At 33.1% G+C, this 22875-nt stretch overlaps 1 protein-coding gene across 5 annotated transcripts in view; it reads right to left on the reverse strand.

Moving 5' to 3' along the window:
• The window catches only part of LOC127702668 (meckelin-like), a 61225-nt gene that overhangs the window by 18341 nt on the left and 20009 nt on the right, over window positions 1-22875 (reverse strand). For all 5 annotated transcript variants that reach the window (XM_052206961.1, XM_052206962.1, XM_052206963.1 and 2 more), the window contains 8 exons: window positions 22136-22205; window positions 21555-21620; window positions 10647-10718; window positions 9911-10044; window positions 7166-7427; window positions 6552-6615; window positions 4830-4922; window positions 2942-3007 (listed from right to left, as the gene is read on the reverse strand). In XM_052206961.1, the coding sequence (XP_052062921.1) occupies window positions 2942-3007; window positions 4830-4922; window positions 6552-6615; window positions 7166-7427; window positions 9911-10044; window positions 10647-10718; window positions 21555-21620; window positions 22136-22205 (827 nt within the window). The remainder of the gene's footprint in view (window positions 1-2941; window positions 3008-4829; window positions 4923-6551; window positions 6616-7165; window positions 7428-9910; window positions 10045-10646; window positions 10719-21554; window positions 21621-22135; window positions 22206-22875) is intronic.

Consider the following 22875-nt stretch of genomic DNA (forward strand, 5'->3'; position numbering starts at 1 on the left):
TAAGGGTTCCGCGGAACCCAGTGTCTCGCCTACTTTTTCTGTTAATCGCAGGCTCAACAAAAATGAGGAAGTAAATCAATAAAAATATTCCTCTTGATACTATCTTTTGATTGTAAGAAGCTTCTTTCCAAGTTTGGTAAAAATCCAGGATAGTTTATGAATCTAATAAATGTTTAAAAACTTTAACTGCAGACTGAATGTAATGTTAACTGGAAGAAAACAAATTTTCCTTCTAGATACTAGCATTTGATCATAAACAAGCTTCTGTCCAAGTTTGGTACAAATCCAAAATAGTATAAGAAAGTTATTAAAATTTTAAAAACTTTAACCACAGAGTGAATATGTTGTTTCCTGGCAGAAAATCTAAAATTTAAAAGTAAAATACAGAAAAAATTGATTTATTTTTTTACAAAATTTCCTTCTAGATACTAGCTTTTGATCATAAACAATCTTCTGTCCAAGTTTGGTACAAATCCAAATTAGTACAAGAAAGTTATTAAAATTTTAAAAACTTTAACCACAGAGTGAATGTGTTGTTTCCTGGCAGAAAATCTAAGTCCATTTAAACGTAAAATAAGAAAAAAATGGATTTATTTTTTTACAAAATTTACTTCTAGATACTATCTTATGTTCATAAACAAACTTCTGTCCAAGTTTGGTACAAACCCAGGATAGTTTAAGAAAGTTATTAAAATTTTAAAAACTTTAACCACAGAGTGAATGTGTTGTTTCCTGGCAGAAAATCTAAGTCCATTTAAACGTAAAATAAGAAAAAAATGGATTTATTTTTTTACAAAATTTACTTCTAGATACTATCTTATGATCATAAACAAACTTCTGTCCAAGTTTGGTACAAACCCAGGATAGTTTAAGAAAATTATTAAAATTTTAAAAACTTTAACCACAGAGTGAATGTAATATTTCCTGGCAGAAAAACTAAGTCCATTTATAAGTAAAATACAGAAAAAATGGAATTTTATTTTTACAAAATTTACTTCTGGATACTATCTTATGATCATAAACAAGCTTCTGTCCAAGTTTGGTAGATATCCAGGATAGTTTAAGAAAGTTATTAAAATTTCAAAAACTTTAACCACAGAGTGAATATTTGTGGACGCCGCCGCCGACGCCGACGGAATGTAGGATCGCTATGTCTCGCTTTTTCGACTAAAGTCGAAAGGCTCGACAAAAAGGAAAAAAAAATACCCCCCAAAATTTTTGAACCCCTTATGATTCATCACCCCCAAAATCAATCCCAGCCTTCCCTTTGTGGTATTGTCCCTTGCAGTACAATTTCAGAGAGATCCATACACTTGAACACAAGTTATTGTCTGGAAACTAGAAAAATGCTTGTTTTTTGGCCCCTTTTTGGGGCAATTACCCCCAAACTCAAACCCAGCTTTCCCTTTGTGATATGGAACCTTGTAGTACAATTTCATAAAGATCCATACACTTACACACAAGTTATTGTCCTGAAACTAGAAAAATGCTTGGTTTTTTTTCCCTTTTTGGCCCCTAATTCCTAAAATTTTGAGGTAATTATCGCCAAAACCAATCCCAGCCTTCCCTTTGTGGTATGGTACCTTGCAGTACAATTTCAGAGAGATCCATACATTTGAACACAAGTTATTGTCTGGAAACTAGAAAAATGCTTATTTTTGGCCCTTTTTTGGCCCCTTATTCCTAAATGTTTTGGGCAATTACCCCCAAACTCAATTCCAGCTTTCCCTTTGTGATATGGAACCTTGTAGTACAATTTCAGATAGATCCATACACTTACACACAAGTTATTGTCATGAAACTAGAAAAATGCTTGTTTTTTGCCCGTTTTTTGGCCCCTAATTCCTAAAATTTGGAGGCAATTACCCCCAAAATCAATCCCAGTATTCCCTTTGTGATATGGGACCTTGTGGTACAATGTCAGAGAGATCCATACACTAACACACAAGTTATGTCTGGAAGTTACAAAAATGCTTATTTTTGCCCCTTTTTGGCCCCTAATTCCTTAACTGTTGGTACCATAACCCCCAAAATCAATCCCAACCTTCCTTTTGTGGTATTGAACCTTATGGTTAAATTTCATAGAGATCCATTCACTTAAAGTTAGAGTGTGAAAACCAATGTGTCTTCAGACTACGAAGATGACAACGAAGACGCCGGACGACGACCACGACCACGACGCCAATGTCCTACCAATATACAACCTCAAAATTTGTTTGCCGGTCGTATAAAAATTAAAAAAATTTGATAAATTCAATTTTGTATTTCAAAAGCTAAAATTTTTCTTCATTAGAACAAGGGGGAAATCAGAACAGAAGGAAGAGCATCCAACCTTTACTTTAGGGTTTAGGGTTTAGGGTTAATTCATTTTAGATCACCTACAATAAAAGACATTGTATAACTGGTATTTATGTATAATATACAGACACTTTTTTTGCCACTGAAATTTGGGTTGTTTTTTTTTGCCACTTGTTTTAATAAGTTTCAAGTTGTACATTGTAAATTGCTCTATTTCTGTGTCAAAATAAAATTTAAAATTGTTAAAAAATAATTTTTTTGTATACTTCATGAGTGTTAAATCAAGCCAAAAATAACCAAAATAAAATGTTGACACAGAGATATGTCTCATCTGTATGTAATTTTGATAGTAAAAGGCAAATGTTGAAGGTACAGGGCCAACTAATTTCAGTGAAGATAAGATATACCAATACTAATACAGTAACATAATGAATATCATTGAGTTATCATAAGTGGTTCCCCTTAAACTAACCTAAACTAAAACATTGCTGAAACCGCCCCATTCACCAACACTGCCAATGCCACCGATGTTAGAAAAACAATATCAAATTGAAAGTGTCTTATGTTAACAAAGTTTTCTATTTAAAGGTCACCTTTTCAGCTATACTTTATCTAAATAACCTATTTGAACTTTATGCTATACCTGTTGTAGCTATATTGTCCACCAGGAAAAATCTCTTCACTAAATGCCAATCTTTACTGTCAGCTTCTGTTTCAACAAATCAAAAGTTATAAATGCATATCTAAAGGTTTTTCATAGCAAAGTCATTATGCTAAATCACACTAAGTATAAAAATAAAATGATTGATATTCAAGGCGAATATTTTTCTAAAAAATATTATATATTAAGTAATCTTACTACCAAAATATTCCTAAACTAGAGGCTCTCAAGAGCTTGTGTCGCTCACCTAATTCTACTTTGGTTTTGGAAATCATGTAAAAATAGATTAAAATCATAACAGATACCCTTATAATGATTGAGGCCAAATTTGGTTTAATATTGGCCACGTAATTTAATCAAAAGCAGAAGACTTTTGAAAAGTTCACAGAATTTACCAATAAATTCATTGAAATTGTAGAAAATGACTTTATAACTATAAGGACAATAACTCCAACAAGATGTCAATTGACAATTTTGCTCATGTTGACTTATGTGTAGATCTTCTTTTCTTGATATTTTTGCAGTTTACAGTATATCTCAATCTATAAAGATACATGTATTAAGGTCTTCATCAGCACATCATAAGGAACATTCATGCCATGTTTAGTTTCATTCCATTCAGTGGTTCTTCAAAAAAAGACTTTTGTATGTATTTCACATAGGGTCCTTTGTTAAACTAAGTTCCCCGCTGGCAGCCATCTTGTATGATTGATTGGCTACAAAGTAACATCACTTGGCCAGCATCTCATTAGGAACATTCATGCCATGTTTGGTTTCATTCCATTTAGTGGTTCTCTAAAAGAAAACATTTGTATGTATTTCCCATAGGGTCCTTTGTTAAACTAAGTCCCTGCTAGGGCCCATCTTGGATGATTGATCGCCTACAAAGTTACAACACTTGGTCAGCACCTCATAAGGAACATTCATGCCATGTTTTATTTCATTCCATTTAGTGTTTCTCTAAAAAAAGACATTTGTATGTATTTCCCATAGGGTCCTATGTTAAACTAAGTCCCTCTCTGGCGCCCATCTTGGATGATGGATCCGCTTCAAAGTAACAACACTTGGTCAGCACCTCATAAGGAACATTCATGCCATGTTTGGTTTCATTCCATTCAGTGGTTCTCTAAAAGAAGACATTTGTATGTATTGTCCATAGGGTTCTATGCTAAACGAAGTCCCCCACTGGTGGCCATCTTGGATGATGGCTCTGCTTCAAAGTAACAACACTTGGTCATCACCTCATCAGGAACATTCATGCCATGTTTGGTTTCATTCCATTCAGTGGTTCTCTAAAAGAAGACATTTGTATGTATTGTCCATAGGGTCCTTTTCTAAAGAAGTCCCCCACTGGTGGCCATCTTGGATGATGGATCGGCTTCAAAGCAACAACACTTGGTCAACACCTCATGAGGAACATTCATGCCATGTTTGGTTTCATTCCATTAAGTGGTTCTCTAGAAGAAGTTCAAAATGTAAAAAGTTAACGACGACGACGGACGCCAAGTGATGAGAAAAGCTCACTTGGCCCTGTGGGCCAGGTGAGCTAAAAAGTCATTTTTTACTTAATTTTTTTCCTAGTTTTGGCCAAATGGACGTTAACTGTGTTTTCACTTCATCTAGACAAGTTCTGTAATGTTAAAAAGTGGAATGAATTGACTTCAAATTATATCTTCTACTAACTCTATGAATCTTATTTCCTTGAAGCAAAGTTATGTAATGTAAAACAGTATTCAATGTGAAATTAATTCAATTCAAAGTTCCTTTTCTATTGACTCTATGAATCCCTCTTTCTTGAAACCAACTGTATCCTGTTCTAAGTATATTGAGCTCTGATATTTTCCACTATAAGAAAAGGGAGTTAACCTACCTTGATTTACCTTCTGTCTGTTGTTCAAGTAGTCATTAAGTTTTATTGGTACAGGATAAATTTGTCGTCCATCCTCAAGTTCAAAATCAAGGACTTGTATAGAGTTAAGTCTTCAATTGTTTCAAAAAGTTTTCTTAAAATTCTCAAAAACATATTTACCCTGGTATCCAACTATGGAACCAGAGAATCACTTGAGACAAAACAATAACTTATTACCAACTCATTGTGTATACATATTTTACAGCTTTCACTCATGAACCTAACCATCAAAATGTACACTGTGAAATAAAAAGTGTTAACAAAATCCATTTCTTAAATGAAGTCAAATTAATTGTGTTTGATAGTGGCATAGTACTTTTCCATGAATTTAATGTGTTTGTTTGTTTTCATAGCCTACACTATAAAAGTAAAGTTCAATGATAAATCATGATTTTATATAATTATGTAGCAGTTGCATCTGCCACAGTGTTTGTAAAATGTTAATGATCATGTCAGTTGACATTAAATCAATGATTATATATGTCAGCCTATAATTGCTTACATCCACTTCATTTGAACTTTGGTGGATAGTTGTCTCACTGGTAATCATACCACATCTCCTTATTTTTATATTAAACTGTTATTTTCAGCTTTGATTTGTAAAATAGAATGACTGTAAATAAAAACAAGAGAGCACACACTGAAATGCCTTGCCTGACAATTAATTTTATGTTGAAAGTTTCAAAGATAAAGGTTTTACTAAAAGTATTACATAAATTTAAAATCCTGTTAGAAAGACATATTCACCTTACAATTTTTTTTGTCCACCAAATAAAGTTGACTTATTGCTTATTGTAATTGTAAAACAGACCAAAACACAATAACTTAACATTGACCAATGAACCATGAAAATGTGGACAAGGTCAGATTATACCTGCCAGACAGACATGTACACCTTACAATCATTCCACACACAATATACAATTGACCTATTGCTTATAGAACTTGAAAAACAGACCAAAACACAAAAACTTAACATTGACCATTGAATGATGAAAATGAGGCCATGGTCAGATAAAACCTGCAAAACACATGTACCCATTACAATCATTCCACACACCACATATAGACATAGTTGATCTACTTCTTACAGTATTTGAAAAATGTACCTTATCACGTAACTTTAACCTAGGTCACTGATCCATGAAATGATGTCGAGGTCAGGTGAACCCTGAATGACGGACATGTAGACCTTGCAAGGAACCCATATACCAAATATACTTATCTTATTCTTTAATAATAAGTGAGAAATTCACATGACAAAAAATTTTAATTTTTTTTCAAGCAGTCGCTGTACCATGAAAATGAGGCCAAGGACAATGGACATATGACAGATGGAAACTTCGTGACATAAGGTATCTACATGCAAGATATAAAGCATCCAGGTCTTCTACCTTGTGAAATAAAAAGCTTTTTACAAATAGTTTACATCGCCGCTGTAGGATAGTAATACTTATGTCTCGCATACTGTGACTTTTGTCGCAGGAGAGGCAAAAACCTGTATAATCATGATCATGAATATATTGTACTCTTTTAAAACATAAAAATGACCTTTGTGATACAAAAACAAAGACTGCCAAGTTCAAAACATACTAATATGAAACATTCAATTGCACTGAGAAACAAAACTTCAAATAAAACTGGTCTATAAAAGAGCATAGCTTAGCAATTATAAAAGGATACACAGATCATAAAACTCTGGTTTATATTTGGTCTGATCCCACAAATCTATTGCTGGAATGGAACACTGCAAATAACATCAATAATTATTGTTAAATAAATAATCCAATCAGTTTCTTCAAGTCATGCTAAGCATTATATCTAGTGCTCTGATTTTTCAATTTTTCAGAAATGAAAGGGCAGGTATTGAATTTATTTATTCAACAACAACTTGTTTTTCTCCCCTTTCTAGCTGTTACAACAGTGCGAACCAAAAATGTATTTCAAACTCACTTTATCTATGTAATAGTATTTTCAATGATTTTTTTTGGTTCTTACAACGGTTTGAATTAGAAGTCAGTGTTACTTCTTATTTCTGTAATGATTTTTAACAATTAGCTAGTTTATCTACGTTTCACCTCAACTGCATCAGTAGAAAGATTAACATAATTGCTTTTCAAAGTTTTGAAAATAACATTTTTTTATAGTAAAAAATCAATTAATTCTAACAATAAGAGAAAAGTATTTAGCTTACAAGTTGAATTTGTTAAATGGAGAACAAAATATGTAAAAAAATGCTACATTTACTCAATGATCATATCAAACTTGAGTTTTAATGATATCTAAAGAAATCTTACTGAATGTGTGTAATATGTGCCAAAAACAAAGGCTGCATTTAGTCGAGTAGTGGTGTCTGAGCAGAGCTGAATTTTGCCACCCAGTACTGAGTCTATGCCGAGGAACTCTCCATTCTGTGAATAGCTAGCTGCTAATATCTTGATATTCATTGGAGGATCAAAGGTATAAGTTGTAGTAATAGACTCATCATCAAGTACTCTATCTCCATCCTGTGCAATTATACCATCTCGTGTGAAGTACAGATCAGGCAAAAATGATTGCCTGAAAATATAAAACAATACTGTGGATTCATTTATTTTCGTGGATGAAGGAAACTTTGTATTTTCAGGGGTATCTGATTTCATGGTTTTGACAAAATCTGCATACAAGACTATAGAAAATATTTACTTAGTTGAACAATTAAATTTGTGGTTCACTTGTACCCACGAAATCCACAAAAACTGGTATCTCACGAATAATAATGAATCCAAAGTAATACTACAAGAATGTGTTCATAGTTCACTGATGTCCCACTCCCACTATCATTTTCTATGTTCAGTGGACCGTAAAATTGGGGTCAAAACTCTAATTTGGCATTAAAATTAGAAAGATAATATCATTGGAAACATGTGTAATTTGATTGAACTTCAACTTCATCAAAAACTACCTTGACCAAAAACTTTAACCTGAAGCGGGACAGGCGGGCGGACGAACGGACGCACAGGCCTAAAAACATAATGCCTCTAGGTGGGGCATATAAACAGGACAGACAACCAGCAGTTACAGTGTGTAAGCAGGTTTTTAAGTTAGTTGTGTTGTATGTCTGTGATGTATGTTCACACAGTTTCTTGTTGCTTGATCCCAATTATTGTCACATTTACTAATTACGTTGTTGGGGTTCCTCACCCAATTTTGTCAATGTAACGAAACCATGTAAAACTGTCATGCAAGAGGGAGGTTTAGCTAGCTTTGAAATCAGGTTTAACCCACCAACTGCTTTGGAAAAATGCCTGTACCAATTCAGTAATATGACGGCTGTTTTTTCACTTGTTCCATTGCTTGATAACATGTGATTTTGTCAACTTTTTTGGCCTTCCCCTTTTTTTATTTACCTTTGGTATTTTCGTTATACTTTTTTATCATAGTAAAAGAACTGTCAAATATGGTGGGAAAAGCAGTAATTTGTGTGTTCTTTATATTATAATTTCAAAATATCCAATAATATCAGCTGGTATATCTAAATCAAATTGTTTGTTTTTAATTTTGTAGTTTTTTGGAAATCACGAATTACTATAGAATTAGTATATTTTCATAATAATTACTATAAAATGTTCATCAACCCTACCAAATTTTTCAATTCCACTTTTAGGAGTACAATGTGTACATATAATAAATTAAATAATACAAATTCCTTAGACTGCATGCTTATTGAATAATATCATAAATAATCCAATGTATTACATTCATAACTCCATAAAAAAGTTAACTTGATAAGTTACATGTATTTGTGGTGGTGGTGGTGGTGGTGGTGGTGTTAAAAATGTTGGGTACAAATAATAAGATTTATTTGGAAACAATACTAGTACCATACTAAAAAATCACCCTGAAAAAATTTAAAAAGAAGTAGTCCGTAAAGTTTCTATATGGTGTCCTTAATTACATTAATGCTGACAAAATGTCAAAACAATACAAATTTTGTTTTCCTTTTAAAAATAAAATCAAAATATTCAAAAAAAAACTGCTTCGCTGAGCGCAGCTGGATACGCCCGCAAAGGTCCAACCCTGAACAGTTGGGACAAAAATGGACACAATATTCAAGCTTGATACAGGTCTGAATTTGGATTGTATTAAATATTTAACATATTATAGGTTTGATGAATAAATGTAGTCAAAGAACTTGAAATTGGTTATATGAATTGAATTTATATTCAATTAAAGATTTCTTGCTGTTGTACATTACACTGTGCTGTTGCACAATACTTAGTAAATCTGTTGTCAGACTATAAACAATTAAAGTTCAATTAATTCTCAATGTCATATTAAAAATTTATGAAAATGTAAAGGGAGCTTACATCAATAGATATAAATAATTCACCAAAGTTTCATGAGAATTTCTGACAGCATTTTTGGGTTATTGTCCGAAAACTGGAAAATCCCCCCTTTTTTAATGAATAAAACCCCATAACTCAGAAATGTAAAATGTAAAATTTATAAAATTCTAAACAGAGCTTACATCAATAGATATAAACAATTCACCAATGTTTCATAAGAACTGCTGAAAGCATTTTTGATTTTTTGTCTGAAAACTGGAAAATCCCCCTTTTTTTATGAATAAAACCCAATAACTCGGAAATGTAAAATCTAAAATATATAAAAATCAAAAGGGAGCTCATGTCAATAGATATAAACAATTCACCACAATTTCTTGCAAGTTGGTGAAAGCATTCTCGAGTTATTGTCCGAAAACTGGAAAATCCCCCTTTTTTTAATGAATAAAACCCCATAACTCGGAAACGTAAAATCTAAAATTCATAAAAAACGAAAGGGAGCTCACATCAATAGATATAAACAATTCACCAAAGTTTTATGCAAATTGGTTAAAGCATTTTTGAGTTAATGTCCGAAATGTTGACGACGGACGGACGGACAGATGGACGGACAATATATCATAATACGTCCCGTAAACGGGCGTATAAAAATTGTAATTTGGGTATTGTAACATTACATTATCTATCCCAATGAAAAGGCAAATAAAAACTTCATACCAGTCTGCACGATTATCCTGTATAATATTCTTGTACAGGTTACATGCTGAGGTTTTTTGTAAACTATCTTCATATTCAAAAAATGTCAATGCACACATATTACCCAATGTCTGGCATGCTGTCTCATTTTTGTTCTGGAATTAAAATACAAACATGACAAAGTCAATATAATGCATGAAAAAGAACATATATCTACTTTAATCTTGAGTTTTAACTATGAGATATTTGAAATAGTTTACTTTTTTATCATTTGCACTTTTATAAGACTTTCATCTGAACTGCATATTTTTTTTTTCATTATAAAGAGATCAAAAATTTATTATTCATATAAAAACAATAATTCTTTTCTTATTCTTCATGGAAACAGGAATAGACCACACCAGATTGATTTAATAATCCTTGTCATTAATTTTAGCTTGAAAAGATTTAGCATTAAACTATGCTGGTTCTAGAATATGTCATAAAGTAACAATATTCATATTCAAATGTCTGTTGACAAGATATTCTCAGTATAATATTTAATAATTCATTTTTCATATAATTAAAATTGATTTAAAATAGGAAAACAATGACTATTTCTTTTTACTTTATTATTCAATTCTAAAAAAATATAGTTTTTCAGAAAATCCTGTGCCTGAGCTAGCAGCAAGTTTATTAAACAAAAAATAATAATTTGATATAGTTCTGACTTAAAATCTCTATTCTGATTTGCCTAGTTCCAGACAGGACTACTTACTTCTTGGCACATCAGATATGCTGCCTTCAATTGTTTATCTAAGAGCTGGGAGAACTGAGCAGCAAAACCATCCTGTAAATAAGATAAACTTAAGTCTTAATCTAAATTATGTTAATTCAGAAATTATTGCGTACATTTATTATTGCGATTTTTGAAGAATGGACAAACATGTATTAAGGATAAACTTTAAGTGCTATTGCGATTTCGGGAAAAGCTGCATACAGATACACTCCCGACAAGATGATTCCTGCAAAGTCCATCTAAAGAAGCAGATTATCGCGACGGGGAAATTATATTTTTACCTATACTATGCCGCGAAAAGTCCATTATGATCGTGGACAGGTCAAATTTTTATCGTGGACCTTCGCGGAAATCAATAGAATATCTATCGTAATAACACAGAATTCTATGTTGTCGATAAAATATAACGTTTAATTATTGTTATGTGCATGAGAAATAATTGTGGCTGTAAAAGCTATTAGCGAGAAAACAAGATATTTGTCAGTTTATTGGTTGTGTCTATTGTTATTTTAAATCACATTAACCCGTAATTACTCCTCTTGTCCTGTTGTTATTTCTGTTCAAGCTCAGGTAAAGTTTGATTGACATGGGGCGGTCTTTCATTTGTACTTTTGTCTGAAAGGTGATGCATACCAGGAAAATACACAAAAGTCATACGAGAAGTTTAAACCAATGAACGGGTGATCAGGTAATAATGGATTGTGGAAGGAGGAGCTACATTATATTGACTGATTTTGAACTTATTATCTTTAGAAATTTGTAAATTGAAAATTGTTTGAGATTCGTAAAATCATTAATGTTACAAGTTATTAATTATCAATAAAAATAGTTCAATAGACAGTTTTTATAAAATATCTGAGACTGTAGTAGTTCTAGTTTAAAATCCTGGATATTTCCTGTGACTAATAATTTTTTTATTTTATTGTTGCCGTAGAAAAAAAAATCGTAATTTTTAAAAATGTAATATTCATTTTTATCATTAAAATGATAATTGTCTTACAAATCGGGCTTATTGATTTGAAAGGTTGAATGGTGTTTGTGTGTTTTTACAAACGTGAATTCTTGAAAAATGGGAAAATAAAAAATAAATATTGATACAGCTCATTCAAATTTTCAATGTCACGCTGTATACAACTATGTACATGTACATGTAATAGGCTTACTTAATGTATCGCATTCGATTATTGATTGCTTAATGTCAAATGACTAATGATTCAGTTCATATTTTGGAAAAACACTACACTACGAAAAAAAAAAGAAAGTGGCTGACATCTTGTGATTTTTAAGTGAATTGTTTTACCGTGGAGAAACATCTTTTTGTTTTGTTGTAACTGATTATTATGGTAAAAAAAACGAAAAAGACATCAGCGAAGAAGAATAGAGACACTTGTTATATGAACATCTTTCTGTTCACCATTTCACAGAGCTACCGATTCTTGTATTGATGGTTAAACGTCCAGTGACCAATATATCAGTGCATACTAAGAATAGACAGTTCGATATAACCTGTACTGAAAAATCGCCTTATATTGAAAATGGGGCGTATGCTTAAGCATTGTAAAAATCCTTTATGTACTTATGTAGATAATATGTTCATGTTCATGTTTTTTTAGTGAAAGTTTCTATTATAATTAGGAATTATAGTTTCATTGAATCACGGGCGCTTGTGGCGTGGACCCCCCTTTTTTGTATGTATAATTTTTTTTTTATATATTTTTTCATATTTCAACTTTTCACTACTTTAAAGTGTTCTAACTCTTATACATGCGATTTAACAATAAAAAATCGTGGGAAATAAGAATAGAGGGACAGCTTATAAAAAAAATTAATACAGGGTCACTATATGTAAAATGGGAAATGTACTGGTGGATTAGAATTCTTTGATTATTTCATTACAAGTCTGAAAGGATGAAGATTAAAATTTGAATAATGGGTTATGTACTGTGATCTTATTGCTTATATTTTCTACTTTAGGTCTTGGATGGATAGTTGTCTCATTGGCAATCATACCACATCTTCTTCATATTTGTATGGTCACTTTTTCATATTGTTTTTTATTTAGAAAAATTGTTACAACAAATAAAGAATCTTTTTGAAAAATTTGGTGGCCCTGAAAAGGGCCGTTTTACAACTGAGTTAACAGAGGCTTTATCACTGGAACTGCAGACCTTTCAATCGCTTGATTACATCTGGGTCAGTCTTCAGCTTATTATTGAAATACGCTAGCGATTTACCCCTTGTCCTCTCAGGAAAAATCTTGTCAGGCAGATGACCAGTTGCTGCTCCATTCATCAAGACACATACGGGTGCAACCTTATATATATGATCAATGTACATGTTGCATTGCTCTACATTCATCTTCTCGCACCAAAAAGTCTGTAAAGTGTTGACAAGCTCCTCTTTTGTTTTGGGGTCTACACGGGCTACATGACGCTTCGTCTGATTTCATACCATTTCTATGGGGTTCAAGTCAGGACTTTCGGAAGGCCATATATCCAACCAATTTATACCGTTGTCGTTCATAAATTCTTTTGCCATTTTTGACTTGTGCTTAGGGTCGTTGTCTTGTTGGAATCTGTGCCCATCTGGAAACTTTACCCGAACATAAGAAAGAAGGTTGTCCCGTAAAATGGAGTTTTGAAGAATTCTTTTTCCGAGTTTTGAAGAATTCTTTTTCCGTTATATCTTCGAAGATGGTCAGTTTTGACGGACCCCTCCGACTTATGGCACCCCAAACATGGACTTTCAGTGGATGTTTCGGCTTTCCATGAACCATTGGAGCAGAATCTTTCTCTCTGTAATAATTGGTCTTATTTTGGAAGGTCTGTATGGAACTTTCATCAGAGAAGATTATGTCTGCAAAGTCGTCATTTTCGTCAATGAGGTGTTGGCAAAAATCAACACGTTTTGGTCTGTTTGCCCTTCTCAACATCTGGCCAAACCGCGGTCGTGAATGGGTGAAACCTGCAGCGTCGATGGCTATTTTGGTGACCGACAGACTCATGTTGGCACTATCTGCAACTAGGGCTTTGTGGATCTGCTTACTTGACATGGAAAAGTCTGACTTAATAAGTTCTTTGATGAGTTCGGCGTCTCTCTCAGAAACTTTTCTGAAGGTCCGTTGTTTTGGTTGGACATGAACACCACGCTCGGAAATAAAACCCCTGTCATAGGCTCTCAACCAGTACCGTAAGGAATGACGCGAAATGTTATGGCCCCTGGTCCTCAATATTCCAGTAATTGCTTGGATGTTGTTGCCCGACTTTCTCAGTACTGCAATTTCTTGTTTGATTTTGTCGTCTACTCTGCCCATTGTTACGTTGAAACTGATAATTTTTCATTTAACAGTTGGCATTTTAATAAGAAATCAACATGTGACAGCGAATTCATAAATTTCTTTAGGTGTTAAAATTGAAAAATATCAAGCCATAAAACTTTGTTACACAATATACAATGTACCAGCAAATGACAATATACTGCCCCCTGAAATAAACGAACTGGTCAAAGGACTTCAACCAGGTACATGTACATATAATATACATGTATTTAGCTGATCAATACCCCAAAAATGTCAAGGTAAACAATTTCAAAAAAATTTCTCACGGTTGTAAGAAATATCATAAATACACGTAAATGTTACAATTTGTAATACATATAAAATACAGGTGCATTTTATTTTTGCAGAATTTTTTTTTAAAGTGAAAACATTTGTATAAATTCTTGTACACATCTTTGTCTGAATTTAATTTAAAAAAAAACCCTTACAATCTCTATTAATTTGATCTTTATGCTTCTTATACAACTTTTTTACAAAGATAATCATTCTCTTGTTAAAAGTTGACGCAACTGAAAGAAATTGGCCTTTTGCAAATAACTTTATCGGAAGAGAAGTTAATAAAATCTTATTAAAAATTATCATTAAAATAATTATAACTAATTCCAAAATAAATTTAATGTCTTGAATTAGTCGTTATAATTGTTTGGCACATGCCGTTCGATACACAGATTATCCACTGACATTGTAGTTTGACCATCCACCTTTTCTGTACTTATCTAAATACATATTTTACGAGGGAAGTTAAATATAAAAATTATTCATCAAAAGGAATTTTTAATATATATCATACATAAAAGATTGATATCATTATATTTTATAAAATCTTTTTGGATTTCATCATTTGTGCAATCAAAGGTATATCAAGACATAAAAAAATTCTCATCATTTATTTAATGTTAGACTGTGAAATAGATCTATTAATATTTTTTCCTTTAAATTAAAACACCTGTTATTTATTATTCCCTTTTAACTTGTAACGAAAAATATGAAACTCTGGGATGTATAAATATGCAGCCACGTCCAGAAATGAAATGTTACTTACGATGACTTGAATAAGGTGTTATAATCTACAAGTTTTAATATAAAATCAATGGAAAAAAAACCTGCAGGTGTCAATAGATGGTCTGTTGTAAATTCTTACCAAACAACATACATGTACTCTCATTTTCAAGCGACTTCAAACATCTCGCCTTTTATCCCGGTTACCCTGCATATATTGTATTAATTGTGTATTTTTTTCATTCGCAGAAAACATGTATGCATTTAATATTTGTCACTGAAGGTTAAACAAGCAACCATAATTCAATCAATCGATTAAAATCAACATCTTTCAAATACATATTTTAGTCAATAAGGACCTTGAACAGAAATCCATTTTGACAGAGAACTATTGAAGTAATACATTTATTTTCGAATACTACTGTTGTGAAGATGAAAGAGAACATTTTTTTTTATATAGAATAATTAAAATAATCTTTATAGTCATAAGGCATATTTTAATTCAGGTATAAAACTAGCCTATCACACTTCTTTTTATTCATGCAAATACATTTGTACCCCAAAATACTACAAAGCCAAAGAAGACTGCAGAGTTTAAAAAAGTAAGTAAAAATTATATATTTATTCGAAAGTTTGGAAATCTATTCCGATAGTTTGGAAATCTTTTCGCAAACTTTAGAAGCACAGGTGTTCAGCCAGACACAGTGTCGCCTCTTCGAAATCATCTGTAATACACAGTAATGTGTCAAGGTAGTGCACGTGTTCTTTGGGTAAATTTTTGGTTTTCCACCAATGAAATTTATGGAATCATTAAAAATCTTCAACTGGGCGGTGCCAAATTTACTGGCAAAAAATACGGAAGCCAACAAAAAAAAAGTATCATTTCAGTTATCCGTAAGCTAAAATACCAATTTACTACAACAATGTCTTTACGTGCATTAACCAGAGAGCAATCTGACTTTGCTGTCAGATTTGTTAACTGTGGGGGTGTCATGGTACGCCAGAGAGTCCACATAGCAACAGAAGACAGAATAAGAGTAAATGAAATTTACCAAGTCAAGTGGAACAGAGACGAGTACGCTAGTGCCATCATCCTTGGTTCTGGTGACTACGCGGCAATGTCAGCCCTAGTAGAAAAGGCAAAGAAGGACCACAGGTTTTCTCTAGCAGTCGAGAGTGATGACCCTTCAAGCCCACTTGTCGAGAGAGCTCAACCCAAAAAGAAAAGACTGACCAAAAAACCAGCACTCAAACCATCAGGTCCAATACGGCAAACACCAGGCAGACCAAAGGCTTCCAGGTCAAAAACTCTACGACCCCTAACCAAAAGTGGTAAACCAGCAGCAAGAGTGATTAGGGTTGTCACTCCGCCAGGGTTTTACGACCCTTTACCAGTCATCAGACCACCTAGACGTCCCACTGCCACTACACCACAGCCAACATCTCCTGAAAGTTCCCATCAGACACAACCAGCAGTCCCCCTACCTGTACCAACTACTAGTACACCAGTTTCCATCTGTGGTCCAAATCCGACAGCACCAACTCCACCACTAGTATCGCCCTTTACACCAGCCAGACCATCCCATACATCAAGTCAGCTTGGTCCTGTAATGTCTGCACTTACAGCAATAGGTTCTGCAGTTACATCAATTCAGAAAAACCTTGACACCCTCAACAAAAAAGTTGACACAGGCCTCCGTAGGTTAACAGAGCTGGAAGTGATGCATAAAAGACTGGAGAGCAAACAGGACCAGATATTATCCAGACAACATAGGACCACCATTCCAGCAGTAGTAGACAACGACCTACAGGTACCTGCCATACCAGACATGTACAACCTTTCAAATGAGGAGCTGACCAGAATCAAGGTTTCAGCAAAGAGTGCTGGTAATTTTGCAGCTGCCTTAACCAAAAAGTTTTTTCCAGAATTGTATGGCATGGACAACCTGCGCTACTTTTACAACTGGAATGGTGGTGGAAAGCATAGTAAGCATGAGCTAGACCCAGCCAGGCGAGAGATAATCCGGCAATTCACCGTTCAGATGTACCCTGAGGTCTGTCAGGAAGACATCTTCCGGACCAATGTCATTAATGCTGTAAATGAGATGCTGCGTCAACAACCAAAGAAGCAAAGACCTGCACTTGCTGCTGTCCAAATTGAAAACAACCCACCAGCAGACGACCCTCATTATCAAGAGCTAGACTTCGACGTCCTTTGAGGTGTATAAAGCTTACAAAAAGTTTACAAACGGTCCTTTTCAGGACCACACATATCTTTCAAAAAGAAATTTGAAAATGTTGCATTAAATTAAATACAATTAACTTAGCTCTTCTCCCAGTCCATCTTCTGTCTCTTCGTCTATGCTATATTTCTACAAACTAAATAAGTCTTTTTTCTGCCCAGCACTGAATATACAATATACCCACTAAGTTTGTTAAAGCTTATTTTCAGGCAAATCATACGACAAACTTATTTTCCCCCAATTTTTATTTATTCTTATATACATAATGTTAATCGATAACTAAACGTTTATTATCAAATATGACACAAACTTATTCATGCCGAAAATAATTATCCAAAATAACAGTCTGTCCATTACATCATATAAGTATTAACTCCGTGTCTAAACCATGTCTTGTAGTGCTCAGCCTTGTATGTATACTAAATGCCATTAAATTCTATCTTATAACTCTCCTGTTCTCTAACAGTCCCACGATTTTAAAGACAGGTATGTTGACCTGGGCATTAATTAAATAAACATGCTAACCAGCAACATACCCTAAAGAAATTGCACGACAATGGACGAAATATTTGTCACTGGACATTGAACAACCAACTTCCAATCAGTCCAAAATGAGTAAAAAAGAATTTGTTTAGTAATTTGATCATATTTTAATGATTATAGCTTAAAAAAATAGCGGACATTTTTTAATTTAAATAACAACCAGTAATTTTTTCCATTGCTATATATGCAAAAAGCACTGATTTACGGGCTTGAAAGGGTTGATGAATTAAATTCTGTACTTTATTCAAATGAAATCAAAGACGATAATCAGACGATCCAAGTGACGTCCTATCCACCTGAAATTAATGTTTGCATAAAAGACTCATTTAAGCACATGTGAAGCTTGGTTTAAACTATCATTCAACAATTCAATGAAATACCTATTAATTTCTTTTAACCAAATTCTGTTTACCTGTTGAAATATAAACCGGACACATATTTGTTTATAACAGCAGGTGTGTGTTGGCCGACACCAGTCATGCGTTTATTAACTTTCATTGGGGTAATGATTGACAGGCATTGTTATCTTTGTAACTTCCAAATTGGGGTACAAAAAAGGTAGCATGTTTTAAATTTATTAAACAATTTACCACTCCTTATTGGCGGATAAAATCAAAATGATTTTTTGTTGAATCAGAATAAAAAGAAATGAGTTATCACATCATACATAAGTTTTATGAATACGTAAACCTTTAAACACATACATTTTTTATTCTAAATGTAGACCCAGTTAGCCTTCGTTGCTTATCTCATAAACTCACAAAAAGATCCAAATTAGGGTACAACAAAGGTAGCATGTTTCAAATTTGATAAACAATTTACAGCTCCTTATCGGAGGATGAAATTAAAATATTTTTTCGGTGAATCAGAATAAGAAGTATTTAGTAATCACATCATACATTTGCTTAATGAATAAAAAAAAACTTTTAAACACATTTTTTTTTTATTCTGCACCACCCAGTTACACCTCGCAATAAAATAGCTACATTGTATCAGCTAGCATCAGTAAAGGAATTGTCTTGTCCCGTAAATCGACTGTCATCGTGGACTTCGTGGACCAATTTGGATATTATTTAGGTAAAAAGTCGCGATCTTTTAAATGTGTCCATCACGGAAATCCGCGATCTTTAATTAATTTCCATCACGGAAACGCGTGTTTTGGTGAATCCGTGATAGCTGGACTGTATATGTATCAGATATCAGAATGCAAGTTCTTATTGTTGGGATACTCACTAAGTTGGATTATTTGCATAACTAAAAACCTTGCAATAATTTTTGAATTTACAGTAACAATTCAAAATGGCAATCATTCTCTTTTTAAACTAATACCTGTCAGCTTTTTGTCTTAATTCCTTATTATGATTTCATAATAACAAAAATGTGTAATGTGATGGCCTCATCTGTAAGTATGCAGGAAAAGGGATAAGCAAGTAAGTAATGTGATTATCAAACAACTAAAGGCTCAGAAACAAAAATTCAAAAGGTACAAAAAGAGCAATCAACATCAAAAATTAAAGCAGACGACAAATGTCATGGCCTAAAGAAAAAAATAAACAACATAACATGAAACACTTAACAAAAACCAAAGAGTTTGATATTGTCAGCCAACCAAAAACTAGGGGTTAAGAAAGTTAAATTTGTATAGTCAACACGAGACTGTCTTTAAAATATGATAATAAAATGCTCCGCTGGGGCGCAGCTTGATACGACCGCAGAGGTCGAACCCTGAACAGTTGGGGCAAGTATGGACACAACATTGAAGCTTGATACAGCACTGAATTTGGATTGTAATTAAATATTTGACACAGCATAGGTTTCTCACACAGAATGAAAGTGGTCTAAGAACTTAAAAAATTTAATTTACCTATTCAAACCATATCATTATTATTTGCTTTTATATATAAATCAGAAATAACCAATTTAAAATGGAAAATTTTAAAGAAAAAAAAGGAAAAAAAAATCCCCCCCAATTTTTTGAACCCCCTTATGATTCATCACCCCCAAACTCAATCCCAGCTTTCCCTTTGTGGTATGGTACCTTGCAGTATAATTTCAGAGAGGTCCATACACTTGAACACAAGTTATTGTCTGGAAACTAGAAAAATGCTTGTTTTTTGGCCCCTTTTTGGCCCCAAATTCCTAAATGTTTAGGGCAATTACCCCCAAACTCAAACCCAGCTTTCCCTTTGTGATATGGAACCTTGCAGTACAATTTCATAAAGATCCATACACTAACACACAAGTTATTGTCCTGAAACTAGAAAAATGCTTGTTTTTTTGCCCTTTTATGGCCCCTAATTACTAAAATTTTGAGGGAATTACCCCAAAAATCAATCCCAGCCTTCCCTTTGTGGTATGGTACCTTGCAGTACAATTTCAGAGAGATCCATACATTTGAACACAAGTTATTGTCTGGAAACTAGAAAAATGCTTATTTTTGGCCCCCTTTTCCTTAACTTTTTGGGCAATTACCCCCAGTCTCAATTCCAGCTTTCCCTTTGTGATATGGAACCTTGAAGTACAATTTCATAAAGATCCATACACTAACACACAAGTTATCGTCATGAAACTAGAAAAATGCTTGTTTTTTGCCCCTTTTTGGCCCCTAATTCCTAAAATTTGGAGGCAATTACCCCCAAAATCAATCCCAGCATCCCTTTGTGATATGGAACCTTGTAATACAATGTCAGAGAGATCCATACACTTACACACAAGTTATTGTCATGAAACTAGAAAAATGCTTGTTTTTTGCCCCTTTTTGGCCCCTAATTCCTAAAATTTGGAGGCAATTACGCCCAAAATCAATCCCAGCATTCCCTTTGTGATATGGAACCTTGTGGTACAATGTCAGAGAGATCCATACACTTACACACAAGTTATGTCTAGATTACTAAAATGCTTATTTTTGGCCCCTTTTTGGCCCCTAATTCCTTAACTGTGGGTACCATAACCCCCAAAATCAATCCCCACCTTCCTTTTGTGGTATTGAACCTTATGGTAAAATTTCATTGAGACCCATTTACTTAAACTAAAGTTAGAGTGCGAAAACTAATGTGTCTTAGGACGACGACGACGACGCCAACGTCATACCAATATACGACCACAAAAATTTGTTTGCAGTCGTATAAAAACAACATGAAAATGCTAACAATATAAATATGATAAACGTGAAAAATACACATTGTATCAACTCGACTTTAACAGCACCAATTTTGATTATGGAAAATACACTCAATTATCAGCATTGTTTAACAGCTTTAACAGATAGATGACTGATCATCTGAGATAATGTTTACAACACTACTTCCTGATCCAGATCATAATATTCCAGTAAATCATAGAAATATTTAATATATGTGATAGACAACACACAAGTCAATTTATTGTGGTAAACCCAGGTGTAACTATTCTACTGTTAGAAATATTGTGGTCTCACACATTTCTTACATATTTCTGATGTTGTGATTTCAAACAAGTTAAAAGTTCCACAACATTGAACTTTCTGACCTGCTTGAAAATGCTATTCTTAAAGAGGAACAAAAGGAAAAACCTTTGAGATACCACAACTTTCTTATAGGGAAATATATTGCAGTGGGAGACAACGGTATCTTTACTAAGAATATGGTTGACTTTCTTGAGACCACAGTACCACTATACCAGCTCTGTTAACCATATTAACCTCTAAAAATAAAATATTTCTCAAATTCTAAGTATGAACAGTAAATCTAAAACAATGAAAAAATATACAACTGTTTGACTACTTACTGTGAGTGGAACTGTTGTGATGACATTAGTAAGTGTAGGCAGAGATGGAAGGCATAAACCATCAGCCTAAAATATACATCATTTCATGTTTTATATAAAAAAAAATCAATACATGTACATGATGTAAATCTCACAAAAAAAACATTCCTTTCTAATAAATTTATTAGTAAATGCCCCTGCTTGCATAATTTATAAAGGGACGTAACTATAGAACTGTAAAAGTGACGACACCCAAATTCAAAACTTGATCTGTGTTTTGTGGTAATAATCATTGTGTATAAGTTTCATAATTTTGGGATGTAAGTACGTACATACAGATGTACAGATGGACAAGGGTAACACTTAATGCCACATCCGGGGGCATAAAAACTGATACTTTCTAAATTATAAGGGTTCATTGCAGTTGCATACAATTATACCTCAGTTGAAAGTTGACAAAAATGTATCTCATACATGTATTCATACTGCATGCTGGAGACATTTTTCATGCAGAGAAAATATAATTAAAATGTTTTCTATTAAATTCTTTTTGCTAGTGGTCAGTTGGTATGTTGGTATGTAATACTGTTTTATAAACAAACCTTCTGAGTATCAATACAGGTACATGAAGTAAGGTTTGTGGTTTTCAAGTAATCTGTACACCTCACACATCTGAAATATATTAAAGATATAGTTAAAACCTATAAGGATAGTGTTATCAACAATTTGCAACTTCATCCATGTAATTACTGTAAATTTCAGAAATTATTGGGTGCATTTATTATTGCAATTTTTGAGGAATGGAAAAAAATGTTTGATTAATCATTGGGATTTCAGGAAAATCTGGCATACAAATATATGTATCAGATTCAGAATTCTTATTATTGTGATACTAACAGTTGCATTATTCGCATTAAATAAAACCTCACAATAATTTCTGAATATACAGTACTATTTCATCTTTGAACTAAACATTTAAGTGAAACTATACTTTATTTTTACCTCCCTCAGTGAATTAATGATTACTATGTTCACCTGAAGTGCAGATGATCAAACCAAACATTATTACTAACATCTGTGTCGCTCACCTAGATCTATGTACATATTCAACAAAGGACACTCTAATTATAGACAAGAATAGACTTCATGACAAAAATCTCTTTATTTAATGTTGATCTTGTATTGCTGATCATTTTGTCTGTTTAGTTTCTCTCTATCTTCTTTAGTTTTTGCTCAAAACACAAAAGAGGGTAAGCAAATCCTCATTTTAGGGCAATCAATCCAATAAAGAGTGGCAGTATACTGACTATATCAGCAAAATTTTACTTGTTTGTAGATCTTG

Source organism: Mytilus californianus, unplaced genomic scaffold (genome assembly GCF_021869535.1).
Source record: "Mytilus californianus isolate M0D057914Y unplaced genomic scaffold, xbMytCali1.0.p SCAF_5, whole genome shotgun sequence".
NCBI classification, from domain to species: Eukaryota; Metazoa; Mollusca; class Bivalvia; order Mytilida; family Mytilidae; genus Mytilus; species Mytilus californianus.